The 15,402-nt window shown below is 43.0% G+C and overlaps 1 protein-coding gene and 1 long non-coding RNA gene across 2 annotated transcripts; one reads left to right on the top strand and one right to left on the bottom strand.

Annotated features, from left to right (window-relative positions):
• Window positions 1-3,913: 3,913 nt before the first annotated feature.
• On the top strand, window positions 3,914-5,876 carry LOC111612280. Its single transcript, XR_002754512.1, has 3 exons — window positions 3,914-4,003; window positions 4,106-4,223; window positions 4,456-5,876. It is a non-coding gene; the product is annotated as an uncharacterized LOC111612280 (long non-coding RNA).
• Window positions 5,877-6,031: 155 nt separating this feature from the next.
• On the bottom strand, window positions 6,032-14,952 carry golga5 (golgin A5). The gene is made up of 13 exons (XM_023353369.1): window positions 14,786-14,952; window positions 12,710-13,363; window positions 11,227-11,424; window positions 10,910-11,129; window positions 10,695-10,818; window positions 10,410-10,613; window positions 8,197-8,367; window positions 7,991-8,119; window positions 7,791-7,889; window positions 7,397-7,619; window positions 7,158-7,257; window positions 7,018-7,081; window positions 6,032-6,421 (listed from the first exon to the last, which is right to left on the bottom strand). The coding sequence occupies exons 2-13, from the start codon at window positions 13,353-13,355 to the stop codon at window positions 6,344-6,346; spliced, it is 2,256 nt and encodes a 751-aa protein (XP_023209137.1). The 5' UTR covers window positions 13,356-13,363; window positions 14,786-14,952; the 3' UTR covers window positions 6,032-6,343.
• Between the last annotated feature and the right edge of the window lie 450 nt (window positions 14,953-15,402).

A 15,402-nucleotide genomic window follows, 5' to 3' on the forward strand; every position in this document is an offset into this window, starting at 1 on the left:
TTGAGGTGTAGTTCAGCTCCGCAGTCTGTGGACTGTGCTACCAGCTCCAGTGGTAGCTCTACTACCACCTCCAGTGAAGATGAGGTAGGTAATGCCTGTACTATCAGCTCCAGTGGTAGCAGTGCTATCAGCTATAGCGGTAGCTCTACTACCACCTCCAGTGAAGATGAGGTAGGTAATGCCTGTACTATCAGCTCCAGTGGTAGCTCTACTACTAGCTCCAGTGGTAGCTCTACTACTAGCTCCAGTGGTAGCTCTACTACTAGCTCCAGCGGTAGCTCTACTACCAGCTCCAGTGAAGACGAGGCTAATAATGAAGACCAGGATGACTTAAATTCCAGACTTCGGGTTGTCCAGGTCCTTGCACCAAACATTAAATTCCTGTGGGGCATAGGAGTGCTTGAACAGTCATTGAAACTTTTCTATTCGAAGCTTGATCAGCTGAACTCCGCTGTGGACCGTGGCAGTGCTGCGTCGCTGCGCTCTGAGATTCTTGAGATTCTTCCCCCAAATTTCAAATACATAAAAGACATTGGGGTAGCTGAGAAGCCTGAAGAAGACACGGCTCCTTCTACTTCACTTGAATTCACGTCTGGACTTGACAAACAGGAAGAGCCCATTTTGCGTCCAGAGAACTCCAGACCTATTGGTACCTCGCAACACCATCAGGTAGGTTTGGAAGAGGACGGGGCTTCTTTGACTTCTGGCCGCGCCAGGAGCATTACACAGAAGGTGGATGCTGCGAAGGAGGACAACCCACCATTAAAGCTTAGTTCTGGTACAGCGCTTCCTTCCAGCTTTGACAAACCGGAAGAGCCCATTTTGCGTCCAGAGGACTCCATTCCTATCAGTGCCTCGCCACAACCTCTGGCAGGTTGGAGAAATTTAGTGACTTTTTGCCGCGCCATTAGAATTCCAAAGAAGGTGGTTGATGCGAAGGAGGATGACACACCATCCAAGCCTAGCGATCGGGTAGGTTCGAAAGAGGACGTGACTCATGCGACATCTGTGACTGGCATAAACGGAAAGAGGACAAAGGACAGTGATGCTGAAGAGCAGCCCCCAGGAAAGAGGACCAGGGACACTGTTGCTGAAGAGGAGCCCCCAGCCAAGAGGAGTAAGGACACTCTTGCTGAAAAGGAGCTCCCTGCCAAGAAGACCAGGGACAGTGTTACTGAAGTGAAACTCCCAGCCAAGAGGACCAGGAATAGTGATGATGCTAGACAGGAGCCCTCTGCCAAGAAGACCAGGGAGAATCAAACTGAAGATGTGCACCCCTCCAAGAGGACCAGGGACAGTGTTGCTGAAGAGGAGCCCCCAGCCAAGAGGACTAGAGACACTGTTGCTGAAGAGGAGCTCCCAGCCAAGACGGCACATTAGTATAATGAAGATCCCATTTGGGACGAGGTCCTTCAAAGTATCGGCAGAAGGATGGCATGGAGATATGGTAAAGAATGGGAGGACGAGCCCATTCCCTCAACCCCTCTGTTCATTCCATACCGAAAGACAGACCATGAAGATCCTATTCTGTTATCCCCTGTCCTCAGTCCCTCACCAAGGACGTTGTGTGGGGATACTGGTCTGTCATCCCCTATCCTCAGTCCCTCACCAAGGACGTTGTGTGGGGATACTGGTCTGTCATCCCCTATCCTCAGTCCCTCACCAAGGACGTTGTGTGGGGATACTGGTCTGTCATCCCCTATCCTCAGTCCCTCTTGTAAAATGCCACGTAAACGTCCTGTTTTGTCATCCCCTGTCCTCAGTCCCTCACGAGGGACGATGCAAGAGGATCTTTTTCTCTCATCCCCTGACGTCAGTCCCTCACCATCGACGCACTGTGAAGATCCCGTTTTGTCACCCCGCGTTATCAGTCCTTCACCATCAACACACCGTGAAAATCCAACTTTGTCATCCTCTGACTTCCGTTTCCGGATGGAGACTGAAAAGGACATAGAAGAGGAACCGACACCTTCAACATCTGGTGGAACTACAGCAAGAGCGAGTTCCAGACACGTGTGGTTTAGACCTCGCTACGTTTCAAGTGACTCTGATTAGATTGGGATCCATAAAAACTGAGGACCTATGTGGGAAGTCACATTAGGACATATCATCATTTCTCTGTTTTTTTTTTTTTGTTTTATTAAAGCCAATGGATTTCTAGCAAGCCTGTGGAAGCCTTAGGTAGCGCCTTGCACCGGGGCTTTTCTTTATCCCGCTGCTAGATGTAGCATTTTGGATGTTGAGGATTCTGGCAGGACTCAGGAAGCCTTAGGTAGCGCCTTGCACCGGAGTTTTCTTCGTCTTTGTGTCTTCCTCTCATCTTCCCCATGTTTCAGGGTGAAATAGCGGTTCTTCCCCACGCGGTGCTCTCCGATATAGTAAATTATTCTATTCTGTTCCTCCACTAATCCACTCTCCAAGGTTTTAATCTTTCAGGTTTTAGCTGCTCATCGCTGGATCCTTTCGTCGTCGTCCATGTGGTTCCTGTCCTTCTGGACCCCTTGTTTTTCACACTGCTTGTAAGTTTTTCCACATTCACATGATACTGCTTGCCTCCTGCTGGTGGTGGGGACCATCAGCTTTACTAAATAAAAATAGAAATAGAAGTTATTAGTAATTTACAAAGTGCTCAACCACATAGAGTTAAAATTTACATTAAGTAAGGAATGCTTGCCTGACAATACGTTGTATCAGAAACCAAATTAAAGCATCAGGACAATAAGAAATTAGAAGACAAAGGAGAACATAGACATAATTTATGATTGAAGGATTTAATTATGAGCTTTTATTCAGAGAGACACTAGAGAACAGGATCAGAGGAAAGGAAATGGAGAGCATGTGGAGTAAAGTTTTATGTAGATAAACTATTAATCTCATGAAACAAATAGTTTATATGGCCAATAGCATGTTCATGTGTTACAACACAGAAAAATCACAAAAGAAGAATAGACATTAAAAAAATACCCGACCCAAGTTCAGACTTCTCAGATTTCTGATTCTCTGATCATCCCAGGTTGGATCTCCTCCGCCTGTAATCCTCCACCTTCAGCACCACCAGTCAGGTGGAGGAAGATAAGAGAACCCAGTTGACAAAAAAAGTAAGAAAACTTATTTTTATTTTAAATGTGGATGAAATTGAGCTCAAATTTCAAAATTGTTCTTCCTTCTGTCCACCTATATTCTATTTGTTAACCCTGTTGTCTTTTCTCTGGATTTCATTTCTACATCAACTCATGTCACATGACATGAGTTGACCAACAATTAAAGCAGAAGACCAGCGCCGCCTGTAATCCTCCACCTTCAACACCACCAGTCAGGTGGAGGAAGATAAGAGAACCCAGTTGACAAAAAAAGTAAGAACATTTACTTTTACACAACAAAAAATGTTCAACACACAGAACGTTGAGGTCAATATTAAAATCTATTTGCTATTTCCTGCTGTTCTTTCTCCTCACTGACACTTTTGTTTTGTGTGTGTGTGTTTTTTTACTGAGTCCTTTCATAACAGCAGAGCTTTGTGTTGATGGAAGGAGGATCAGGAATAGAGCAGAGGACCTGCTGATCTACTGGTTCTAGTAGATTTTATAAATGGTGAGGCCATGATTATGACTTGATCAGAAAGTCTGATTCAGTCATCTGTTAGATTCAGATTCTGCAGATCAATAATGTCTGATCATCCCAGGTTGGATCTCCTCCGCCTGGAATCCTCCACCTTCAACACCACCAGTCAGGTGGAGGAAGATAAGAGAACCCAGTTGAAATAAAAAGTAAGAACATTTCTATGTACACAGCATGACTAATCATTTCAAATATAGCTGCAGAGAGCTGAGCTGAAAGTTAGAAGCTGTCTGCTGTTCATGCATATTTTCCTCCTTAACTTTATCTTCTCTCTTTATTTCATTTCTCTGTGAACTCATGTGATGACTGGAGTTGACCAACAATTAAAGCAGAAGAAGACCTGCTCCACCTGCTGATCTACTGGTTGTAACAGCTTGTGGGAAAGGTGAGGACATGACGATGACTTTGATCAGAAAGTCTCTTCCAATAATCCGTGATTTAGACAGAGATTAAGGAATGTGTGTCTGATCATGTGATGATTCACCAGCATCACTGGACCAATCAGGCAAGAGAAGACAGAGAGGACTGAGGACTAAAACGAAAATACTCTGCCTGCCAAAAAAGGCAGACGATCCAGTGGCCCCAGGTTTACACACCATCTGCTGGTACTAAATACATTTTTTACAACCTTAACTTTTCAGCCATTCTATAGTTGAGATTATTTTCTTAATTATTCAAGAATTGAAACCTTGGTTTTCCTTCCTGTTAGATCATATAAGCAAAAAAATAAACAAATTTTAACGTGCAAAATGTTTATTTACAGTGAGCAACGCTGAAACACTTTTATACATACAGTGCAGTAAACAATTCTCATTAAATTCCCCCCCGTTGTGACAGGTTTGAGGCAGACTGACCGCTGGGGAGATGGACCTCACCTGGCACCATTACTCTGGATGTAACAGGTAGGTGAGCAGAAACTGAAGCTGCTGAGACATCTCAGAAAAGTTTCAGCATTTAATGACGTGCGTTGGACTCTGCGTTTCTCAAATTTGTTCTTCTGTTTCCTCAGCTCGACTCTCCTGTCAATCAAAACATCAATGACTCGAGAAGCGGACAGCGAGGTTTCTGGTGCCTGGCTGGAGACGAGATTCTGATTATTCAAGAGCCAAAACAAAACGTCAGAATAAATAGTTAGAAGGCAGATTTGTTTTCTATTTGTTGTTGTTTTCATTATTAATGCTCCATAACACAAAATTCATCAGTGCTGTAACTCTTGAGTTGAATAAAATGTTCTTCTTTCAATCTGTTATTTCTGGAGTCTTTTTATTTTTAACCATAATCATTTCTGGAAACATTATATATTAAAGGAACGCCCACATTTTTAATAGAACTTCATAACTGATCAAAGCACAAACTGGAGAACAGGTTTAAAAGAAATGTTGTTTTAGTGTTAATTCATTTGTAGTTACATAAATACACAATTCACATCTTAAAAACAAACACAAGCCAGTCACACTGAAGACGTTTCCTGATGTTGACCTTCGACCCTTAGCTTCAACTGATTCACTGAAGGGTTGGGTAGAAATGTTACCCAGAGAACGCTCTTTTTCCTCATGGACTCATAACCAGTGAAACAAACTGGAAGAACTGGAAGCTGAACCAGTTGGTGGATCAAGTCGGTCAACTCCAAGTAGCCAACACCGATGGCCTTTGAAGCTTCACAGCTCTGACTCTGACTTATGAAAACCTTTCCTCCAGTTTGAGTCGAGACTGTGGAAGGTTTTTTTTTTACGGCCTGCTGCTTCTTCAGTTGCTGTGAACCAGAGTGACAAACAGGAGGAGTGAGCAGAGAGAGACGGCGCCAGTCAGGACGGCTTTCACCAGCAACACCGTCCAGCTGCCCGGCATGAAGACATGAGACGGACATTACCGGCAAAATAATCTATTACAATAAGAGTTTGGCTGAAATATTTTTGCAACGACTGAGAAATATGAAAAAAACCAGAAAAAAACAAAACATAAAATGATTAAGTCTGGTTCTTTGTTGACCGCTACACAGTGGTCAACAAAGAACCAAGACAGAAGCTACAAACCTTTAAGTCACCATGCCGAGTTATGAAACAAAAAGAAAAGCCATAAAGCCATGCAGTACATGAATCTTTTTGATTTTAGTCTTTTTTTCAGTTTTCCTAAACGATAAACCTAACAGTTAACATTTGATGATGATGATGTATTTGTTTCCCAACCATCTGAAATGCTGACATTTTCATACGTCCACTTCACATTTAAATGCTGCTTTGCATTTATCTGTTACATAAAATTCCAGTAAAATGCAAAAAAAAAAAAAAAAAAAAAAAAGGTTTGCGATTGTAACAAGACAAAATGTGAAAATGACTGAATGCTTTTGCAAAAGCACTGCAACCAGAACGATTGGTTTGGGTGAATTTAGGGACCACCAAGAAATAACGCAACGTTTTCTCCTCTTGCATATTTATTAACATCCTTTGTTTTTACATAGTGTTGCATACAATCTCTTAAGAGTACAGCGGAAGGAAAGTTTAACGTGGACAACAAAACCAACACAGTATAACCACTCTGTATTCACGTTAAAACTCACTGCAGCTCTCGGCCATCAGCCCAAGAAACCAACAAGAAAAGCGAGCAAATGCCTTCAGTTCGTAGCATTGTGTGTGCAAAACAGGGAGAGTCGGGTCCCAGGGCCCATTTTCCAGCAGCTTCCTTACGTTGCAGGCCACAGAAAAATCTAGAAATTTCCGGTTGCCTTCTATCTTCCGTCAGGGCTGCCGTGCATTTCCGGTGTGTAAGTTAGAAGAACAATCATGACCCACAGATGCAGCACCGCCTGAAGAAAAAACACAACAAAACAAAAACTGATTAAACACTTTGAATGTATTGTCAGACGATAAACTATCCCATGTGGTAAAAACCAACAATGTTGTTGTTTTGAGACCATTTTCAACTAATAATATGAATAATAACATGGCTTATTATTGCAAATATACCCACTCAAATATATATATATATATATATATTTCAAAAAACATGTATAAAAACTTACTTAACACTGAAACATGAAGACATTTTAAATGTCCAAAATAAAATAAAAAAAAACAACAACCCAGCAATAATTAAATTAATTAATTGTTACGTCTCTAACCAAAATTGCATTTAAAAAAAAGAAAAACTCCAAATCAATCATTCAGCTTAGACAGGGAAAACAGGCAAAAGTGGCAGGTGGTGCAAACAAACTACTTTGTACTGGGGGTCAAATTTTTGCAGCATTTCTCAAAATGGCGGCTTTTCAACGCTATTAAAAGGGAGCATCTCTCTGACGACTGTTGTGCAAATGGAAATGGTCGCGCTCACTTTAATTTATCACGCGATTTATCGCTCACTGCGACAGGTTCACCGACGCCCGGTGTTAAAACGAGCACTCACCATGTAGAGGATGACGAAGAGCCTGGCCATAGGGTAGCGCCTCAGGAAGATCCCCAGTCTTATGCTGCCAGGCAACAGGAAGGTTGTCAAAATGGAGGAAGGATTTAAATACTTGCGTAAAGACGAGGATGAGGGCTCACCTGAAACGGTCGATAGTGCTGGCTGCCTTCCGGACTTTTCCGTACACACCTGGACTGTCCTGATCGCTGAACAGCACCGGTGTGTTTCTCTGGCGCGTTCCTAACCGCCGGAAAAAAAACAAAACAAACACAAATGATTTGAACTATTTTATGTCTAAATATGAATAAAAAGTGGTCAGAGTTATGGCTACTGAAAAAAAACAAATAAAATAAAACTACGGTAATAAGAAAGGTCTAACCTGGACCCTCCAGGGTGCTCATGTTGATGGACGAGCCCCCGCTTTGGCCGCCCTGCGCGCTCTTCAGCTGCAGCTCCAGACGCTCCAGCTGGAAGACCAGCGAGCTTTTCTCCGTGCCCAGGGCCTCCAGCATGGTCTGCTTCTGGATCAGCGTCTCTGTCAGCTGGTGGAGGCGATTCTCCAGCTCCGTCTGGCTGCTGCTGCTCAGAGTCTTGTTGGTCAGCTGAAAAAAAACCCCATAAATAAATAAAGTAAAAGAGTTCAAAAGAAACACCGGTGAACTGGAAGAAGGAGCGTGTTCTTCAATGAAACGTGCTTCATTCACTTACGAGGCTGAAATCTGTCGGGGTTCTTTTTCAAAAAATACTTTCTGTGACTTTAAAGCGGTTCTGACCTGATTCCTGAGTTTCTGGATTTCGTCTTCTCGGTCTTTGATTCGGCTCTGCAGGTTGACTTTGGCCCGGTGGTGCTCGTCCTCAAGGTACTGCAGCTCCTGCATTCCGGTAAACCAGCAATCAGTCGAAACTTTCCCACCCAAACAAATACCGTTTTGGTTGTTTGATGCGAACATTAGACCCGACTGCCGCCTTTTACCAGCTTGTGGCGCTCCACCTCGGCTTCTAAATCCTGCTTGGCCCGGTTCTGGAAGGCCTGTTGCTCCTGCAGGTGGACCTGCTGCTCCCGCCATGTTTCTGCTTCTGCCAGCGCCTGGTTCTCCAAATCCTGTAAGGAACGACCGTGCGTTAGGCCAAGGCACCGTGATTTGTCAGCCTTTCTTGTTGCCAGGTGCAAGAACTCGCCTGTATTTCCGCCCGCAGCGTGCCGACTTGCCCCTGCAGCTTTTGAATCTCTTCCCTCTGCAGCTCCTTTTCATGACGGAGTTCCTCCATCTCCAACGCCGCGGTCCCGCCGCCGTCGCCCACGTCCAGACCCGAGCCCTCCTTCAAGCTGCTTATTAGCTTTTCTTTGGACTTCACAAAACAACACAAACAGAATGAAGAACGGTTCAGAGGAACCTCAATGGAAGCGGAGAGACGCTCTGACGCATTTGTAGAACTTTGTCAAGTAGCCATGTTACGGCCACGAACCTCAGGGTATTTTATTATGATTTCATGTGACTGACTAACAAAGTAGCAAAAATTCTTGAGAGAAACACTTTTTATTTATTTATTTTTACATATTAAAATCTGGAAAGTGTGGCATGCGTTAGTATTTAGCACCGTAAGTTAATAATTTGCAGCTAGCAAACATGTTCACCTTTCACTACAAGTCTAATAAATAATAGTTCAAGCTCAGATAGATTGGATAGAGAGCACAGGCAAACACTGAGTTTCCAGTCTTTTCGGTTTCGCAATTAGATTTAGTCCCTGGCTTTGACTAGGCCATTCAAGCACTTGAACACGCTTTGATTGTGTCACTATTCCACAAAGAAGCAGAACCATGAAGTCCACAAGTAACAGTTTTCAGATTGATGCTTCTCAGAATCCATCGTTGTCTCTCATTCATAAGGCATTCACTACTTTAGGTTTATCTGTATTAAATTTAGCGGAGCGCCATTCGCAGTTTTCTGGCCGATGGCCGATCTTTAAAAAGCCCGACCTGCCGATTATGATTTTGGCTGAAGCCGATTTTTTCTGAAAAGTTTGCTAAGCAAAAATAAAAGTCGCTAAATGCAGCGAGAAAGTTGTTAAGTAGGCCACAGTGGGGTGACTATTGTGAGCAACAAGTGTAGAGAGGACCTGGTGGGCGGGGTCATGATTCACTTCTAATAAAATGCAAATAGATTTGTGGTTTGAAAGTGACAAAAACAAACAAACAAAAAACTTCTGAGTATTAATGTGAGGCACTGTTAGGCCTGTCACAATAACAAATTTTGCTGAATTTTGCTGGCCTTAGACAGAAACCTCAGCATCGCTAACATGTTTAAATATCGATAAGGTGAATCTGTGAGAGGGAGACCAGGTTTATTGGCAGAGTTTAAAATCAATCACTGATTATTGGTTATTTGCTGTGATGCATTTGTGGACAAACCCAATTCAAACACAAAGATTACACCATATTGTAGCCATGGTAACACAACAATCAAACTATCAAGATGATTCTTTAAACTTTTACAAAGTAAACGTCCTAATTAAATCCTAAATGTACTATTTGTTTTTTCTCAGCTGAATGCATTAAATAAAATGTAATAACATTGTCGTTCTCTATAAATGAATCTATGGTCTGTGGTTCAATTAAACCATTTCTAGGGGCCCCTGAATGTCTGGAGGCCCCTGAATGGCCCCTACCAGCAGCTACTGAGTTTTCTTTGCCTTGATATCTCAGTCTTATAATTCTAGATCTAGAGGTTTAACATCAAACTATTATATAGAGTTAACCCTTTTGAGTTTTTTGATCTATAAATCAGTCTGCAGCCAGGTTGTTCAAGAGGTTAAATAGATATTATTAGGGCTTAATTAGTAAAATGGCAGCAAATTAGCTTATTTCATAACTTCATAACCTTTGACCTTCTCTCCTCTGGTCTGTTTAACAGCTACAGTCTCAGATCAGCTCAGATCTCCAGGACTGTCAGCAGCAGAAACAGAAACTTTATACCTGTTGGGGAAAATATAGACTAGATTTGCTTTGCATGATGACAACGATATAGTAGGATCCAATTAGATTCTTAATTAATATGGGTTGTTGCTATGTTGTTGTGCGGAGTTTTTTTTTTTTTTTTACCCCTCCAGGGGGTCTTTTTTGTGGGCTCTAGTGTCCCTTATATGATAGTAGGCTGACAGGAAACAGGAAGGTGAGGGGGGAAGACATGCGGCAAATGTCATCGGGTCCGGGAGTCGAACCTGCGACGGCCGCGTCGAGGACTCAAGGCCTCCAAATACGGGTCGCGCTAACCGCTACGCCACCACGGCACGCTGTACGGAGATCTTGTTCAATGTGCCCTTTTTTAACTTTGAGCCCCCGTCCCTCCACAGGTCTCTGTACGGCCCTGCTCCAGGCCAAAGCCAAGCCTTACCTGTAGGATGCGTGAAGCCTTGTGCTTGTAGTCTTGTAGCTCCTGCTTGGCAGACTCGGCCGCCGCTTTGGCACTTTTCACTTGCTGCTGGAGGTCGTCGACCCTGACCTTCTCCTCCACCGCTCGGCGCTCCGCCGCCGTCAACGTCTCTGCCAGGGTCTGCCGCTCGGCCTCCAGCTTGCCCAGCCGGTCGGCGTACTCACTCTTCACAAAGACCAGAACGCTGTTTAGTGTCGGCTGTTTTTTTTTTCTATTCGTTAAACTCAACAAGCGAAAAAGATTCACCTGCATCTGCCGGTAGCTGTCCTGTTCCCTCCTGACAGAGAGCTCCGCCTCCCGCAGCCTCTCCTGTATCTTTTCCAGAGCTTGGGAATGCATGCTGCTGCCTTCCGTGTGATCTTGCATTATTCTACAGAAAAAAATCAAGAAAATAGTTCCCCACGGTGAGGATTTGAAATCAAACCGAGTTTGATATTAAAACGGCGGCGCCAAAGCAGCACCTCGACTTTTCCTTCTGCGCTTCCTCCAGTGCAAAACTGCGAGACTTCAGCAGCTGATCGGCTTCGTCGAGTCGGACTTTCAGGACCGCGAGCTGGCCGTCTTTGGCAGAGAGCGCCTCCGTGAGGTCGTCGACCTGCGAGCGAAGTTCCCTCAACGCGCGGTCGGTCTGCGACTGCTCCGAGTTCCGCTTGTCGGCGCGCAGGCGGGCCTGGTTCAATTCTGGAGGGAGACGGAGAAACCAAATTTAAAAAAACAAAAACAAACAAAAACGGGAGACGCGTCGACCGTTTCTGGCGCGATTTGTATTTGAACTCGCCATCTTGTAAGTCTTTGGCTCGCTGGATGACCGAGGCCATCTCTTGGTTGAGGGAGGCCACCTCGTTGCGCAGCAGCTGGTTCTCCAGGCGCAGGCTGGACAGGATCTGGCTCTGCGGTTCCTCTGTGGGGACGGCGGGCTCCGGCCTGCTGGTCTCCTGCGGCGGGGCCAGGCCGGAGTCAGAGCTCTCAGGTGTGTCTGCGGTACAGAGGGAAAAATTATAAAAAAGGTTTAGGAGAACTGAGTGCTGAAGCTGTTAACTTAATGACAGCAGAGTCCTTGTTGAGCTCCGACTAATGACGCAAGTTATTTTTCTTGAAATCTTGAGTTTTCTCTTGTATCAAGAGGGCCGAATATCTTTCCGTAACAGAAAGGACAACATTTTTCATAATACGCTCAATTTAAAAACAAAATCACAACATTCTAACATTATTTTGTCCGCTGTATTAAATACTGACTGAATAAAAAAGAAAATGGTAGTTTTCTCATATTACTAAATTTAGACATATTTATTAATAAAAAAAGAACAAAACAGGAACCTCTTAGGCTGCTGAATAGAAAATTAAAAGATAAAAAGAATAAAATATGTGAAACTCTTTAGTTCACCAGGAACATGAACAGAAAAGTTCAGACAGAAGTTTCGTCTGGCTGCTCTTGAAGCCCTCAAAAAAGTTAACGGTGCTTATTGGCATCATGCTTTTCTCCGTAATGTTACAAATTTTCTATGCTCTCCACTCCACTTTTCTGTCACCTACTATACACCTACTATTAAGGAACATTGTAGATAGCAAAAAAAAAAAAGGAGTACATTTCTACGAAAAGGTTTCGGAATATTTCTAGAAAAAAACGAGGACATTTCTCAGTTGAATACTGAAATATTTGCTAGAAAAAGACTCGAAATGTTTCTAGAAAAAGCACGGAAATTCAAAAGTTAAAAATGTGTGACTTTTGAAACTCAGACATTTCCAATTTTTTTCGAACATTTCTGCGATTAATCTCAACATCTTTTGAGACCGACGATTTTTTGGCAGAAACTGTCCCTAATACGCAGTCAGGGTAATCTCATCCTCCCCTCCCCAACAAATCAGTCATTTCTGAATGAGAAGTTGACTCTGCTCCATCATGCAGCTCGTCTTAATGAGCGCTAAAAAGGTGACAACTTAAGAAGTTTGTTGAGTGTTTATACTTTAAAACAGATCAGCATAAAGTGCATTTTGCGGGACCGTTTCTCTTTCTCCGCCATCTTTGTCGCCTGGCTCCATTTAAGGATGACCAGCGCCGCCCTCTGCTGGTTGGCGGCCAAACTGCAACACTAAAAGACTGTAAGACGATGTTAGTTAATCGATTGGTACTCATTTTAATCTAATAATTTTAATCCGTCCACTGGAAATTAATTGTAAATCGACTAATTGTTTGCATCCATACTTAGAGCATCTTAAATATTCTAAGTCATCATCGAGGATATTAAACCCTGAGCTCCAACCTTGACATTGCTCCTTAGGAGAATTTTCCTCCGAGGTTTTGATGCTGTGCGCCGACAGCGAGCTCATGCTCGAGGCCCTCGACACCCCGCGTGTGGAAGGGGGTGTGGATGGGGCCGAGAGGTTGGCATGAGGGGTAACAGAAGGCGGCGGCGTCGGGCTCTGGACTTCCATAACCGGAGCCTTCGCGAGTTCTCTCCTCGAATCCCTCCTGCTGCTGCCGCTGTCTGGCGGGTCCGAGCTGTTCAGGAAGTCGAAGAGCATGTCGTCGTCCACATCCTGCTCGCTCTTTTTGGGCCTCACGAAGCCGGCCGAGGACTTGGCGGGGTTTGAGGCGCCAGAAGAGGAGGGGCTGCTGGGCACGTTGGCTGTCCCAGCGAGGAGAGTGGTGCTGGATTTCTTAACGTTGCCGGCCGCGGCGGAGATGTAGCTGGGCGCGTCACGAGAGGACGGGTAGCCATGGTGCGTCACGGCTGTCTCTGTCTTGTACGCAGCAGGGTTGTAGTCGGTGACGGTAGATTCTTCTCCATAGGGCGAGGAGAAGGCGGAACCCGCCTCTTGGTTCTTGCTCAGGGCGGTAGCAGCTCCTTGGTCCACTTTATTCAGGAAGTCTTCAGCTTTTCCTGCCAGATCAGTAAACCAAGACATGTTGCACCCTGAAACGGCAAGCAGGCACAGCAAAACTCATCATTAGGACTGAAACGATTAATCGGACTGATTAAGACTAGTCAATTACTCAAATAATCGCCAACTAATTTAGTAATCGATTAATCGTTAACTGGAGCATATAGACTCAAAAAAAGGCCATTTGCTGAAACAACATATGAACAGAAATGAACAAAAATGTATTTAAATTTCAAATTTAAGATAAACCCTTTTAAATTCACCTGGTTCAAATCCACTAAAGGAATACTTTGTTACTGTATTTTAGGTAATAAAATGTTTACTTTCTTATTTTAAACAAGGAATTGAGTTATTTATTTCCTTCTTTTAATTCATGTCTAATATTGCATAGAAAACACCTGAGTAGTTTAATTTTTTTTTTTTTTTAAACTACAGAATGTGTAAATTCTGTATCCAATTAATCATCAGGACAACTGATGGATTAATCGATTACCAAGATCAACATCAGTCAAATTTAGTCAAAAGCTTCTTTTTCTCATTTTAAAAAAAACCTTCAACATATTTTCTCTGGATCTTATGTGACAGACCGACGCATTTGACAACTAAAGATCTGAAAAGTGTGGTGCGCATTTGTATTTGCAGCCCATCTTGAGTCTGTATTTTCTACAGTCATCTATCTGCACATCTAGAGAGCGAAACGCTCACGCTCTGTCCGATGTGCAGCAGTTATGGAAATCAACGTTTCAGCTCTTGCAACAGATTCTCAACTGGAGGTGCACTAGATTTTATTTCAGGAGATTTATATTACGAAGGGCTAAAATATACAAGCACCCTACCCTTTTTAGGTTTCATGCAAAAATGTTCAAACCCAAGCATCACTGTATTTTCATTTAATGTTTTTGCTCTTTTTATTGTGTAGGATGATCACTTTAAAATCCAACAAAAAGCACACTTAGGTTTATGGCTGCCAATTGTTCCAGCTAGATTGAATACTTGTGCAAGGCACAGAGCATGTAAATAATTGAACCGCACCAACACAGGCAGGATCAAGAGCTCCCAATGTTAAGATGTAATGCAGATTTTTGTGCTTTCATTAATTAAAAACTTTAACTAGAGAAGTGCAAATGACAAACAGTTCAAACACGCCAATGTCTTAGCTAAAGATTTTCCAAGTTTTTATAGCAGAGCAAAGCAATTCACCCAGAACTCTTGGTAATACGCGACTCTTCCACAGCTATGATGCCAACCAATTTAATCCTAGCCTATTTCCATATGGTCGGTTCCGATGATAAAAACTGACAGAAATACATCAAGAGGGGGAAATAACTAGGATGAAAAGCATCATTAGCTGCTGTGCCACAAACTATAAAACTTGTACTTGAGAGTTCCATCACAGCTAAAGCTAACAGGCTAGCTAGCTAAAAAATAAAATAAAATTTAATCTTCAAGCGTACCGTGTGATAAAAAGTCGAAGTTCTCTGGGTTTCCAGTCTCCCGGACGTCGTCGAGGTTTATTGTTTAGACATGAAAGGGAACGTCCCGTTGGATAAACATAGTCAAATGTCATTATCTGTCAAGGAGGATATAATGTGAGCTTCTCAATACGTGGACCAGGAACTGCTCCAGGAAATGGCCCACTTTCTCTGGCCGCTACAGCGACACGTCAACTCGTCCGCCATATTGGGAGAGGAGACGCCTTTTAAACGTACTAGCTGGCGGTAGAGTGTAATTTGACCCCTTTTAAGAAATATACAGTGGCAATACTAACACAATTTTTGTAATGAAGCAAGAATTTGCAGTACTGGGTTTTTTTTTTTTTTTTTTTACAAAAATATAAACAAAAAATAAATAAATAAAAATACACTGAAATAAAAACAAATACACAACTGTACTCAGGTATTTGGGTTGAATGCTTAAGAAGATACATAAAACCTCAAAGTGTTTGAGTGTCCTGTTCCCATTTCAATATGTATATACTATGTTCATTCGACTGCTAAGACCTAAACTGAATACATTTTAAATATTAATTTCTTATTATTGGACTCATATTTTGCTCTCTGTAGTGTAAACG

The sequence above is a fragment of the Xiphophorus maculatus genome, chromosome 19 (assembly GCF_002775205.1).
Source record: "Xiphophorus maculatus strain JP 163 A chromosome 19, X_maculatus-5.0-male, whole genome shotgun sequence".
Taxonomy (NCBI): Eukaryota; Metazoa; Chordata; class Actinopteri; order Cyprinodontiformes; family Poeciliidae; genus Xiphophorus; species Xiphophorus maculatus.

Bases quoted from the DNA above. Each gene is read 5' to 3' on its own strand.
- golga5 (XM_023353369.1), bottom strand. From the start codon at position 13,355: ATGTCTTGGTTTACTGATCTGGCAGGAAAAGCTGAAGACTTCCTGAAT. The intron at 8,120-8,196 runs GCGAGTTCTTGC...CGTTCCTTACAG, and splicing joins CGCTGCGGGCGGAAATACAG to GATTTGGAGAACCAGGCGCT. The intron at 7,258-7,396 runs GTTAGACCTTTC...TCCGGCGGTTAG, and splicing joins GAGCACCCTGGAGGGTCCAG to GAACGCGCCAGAGAAACACA.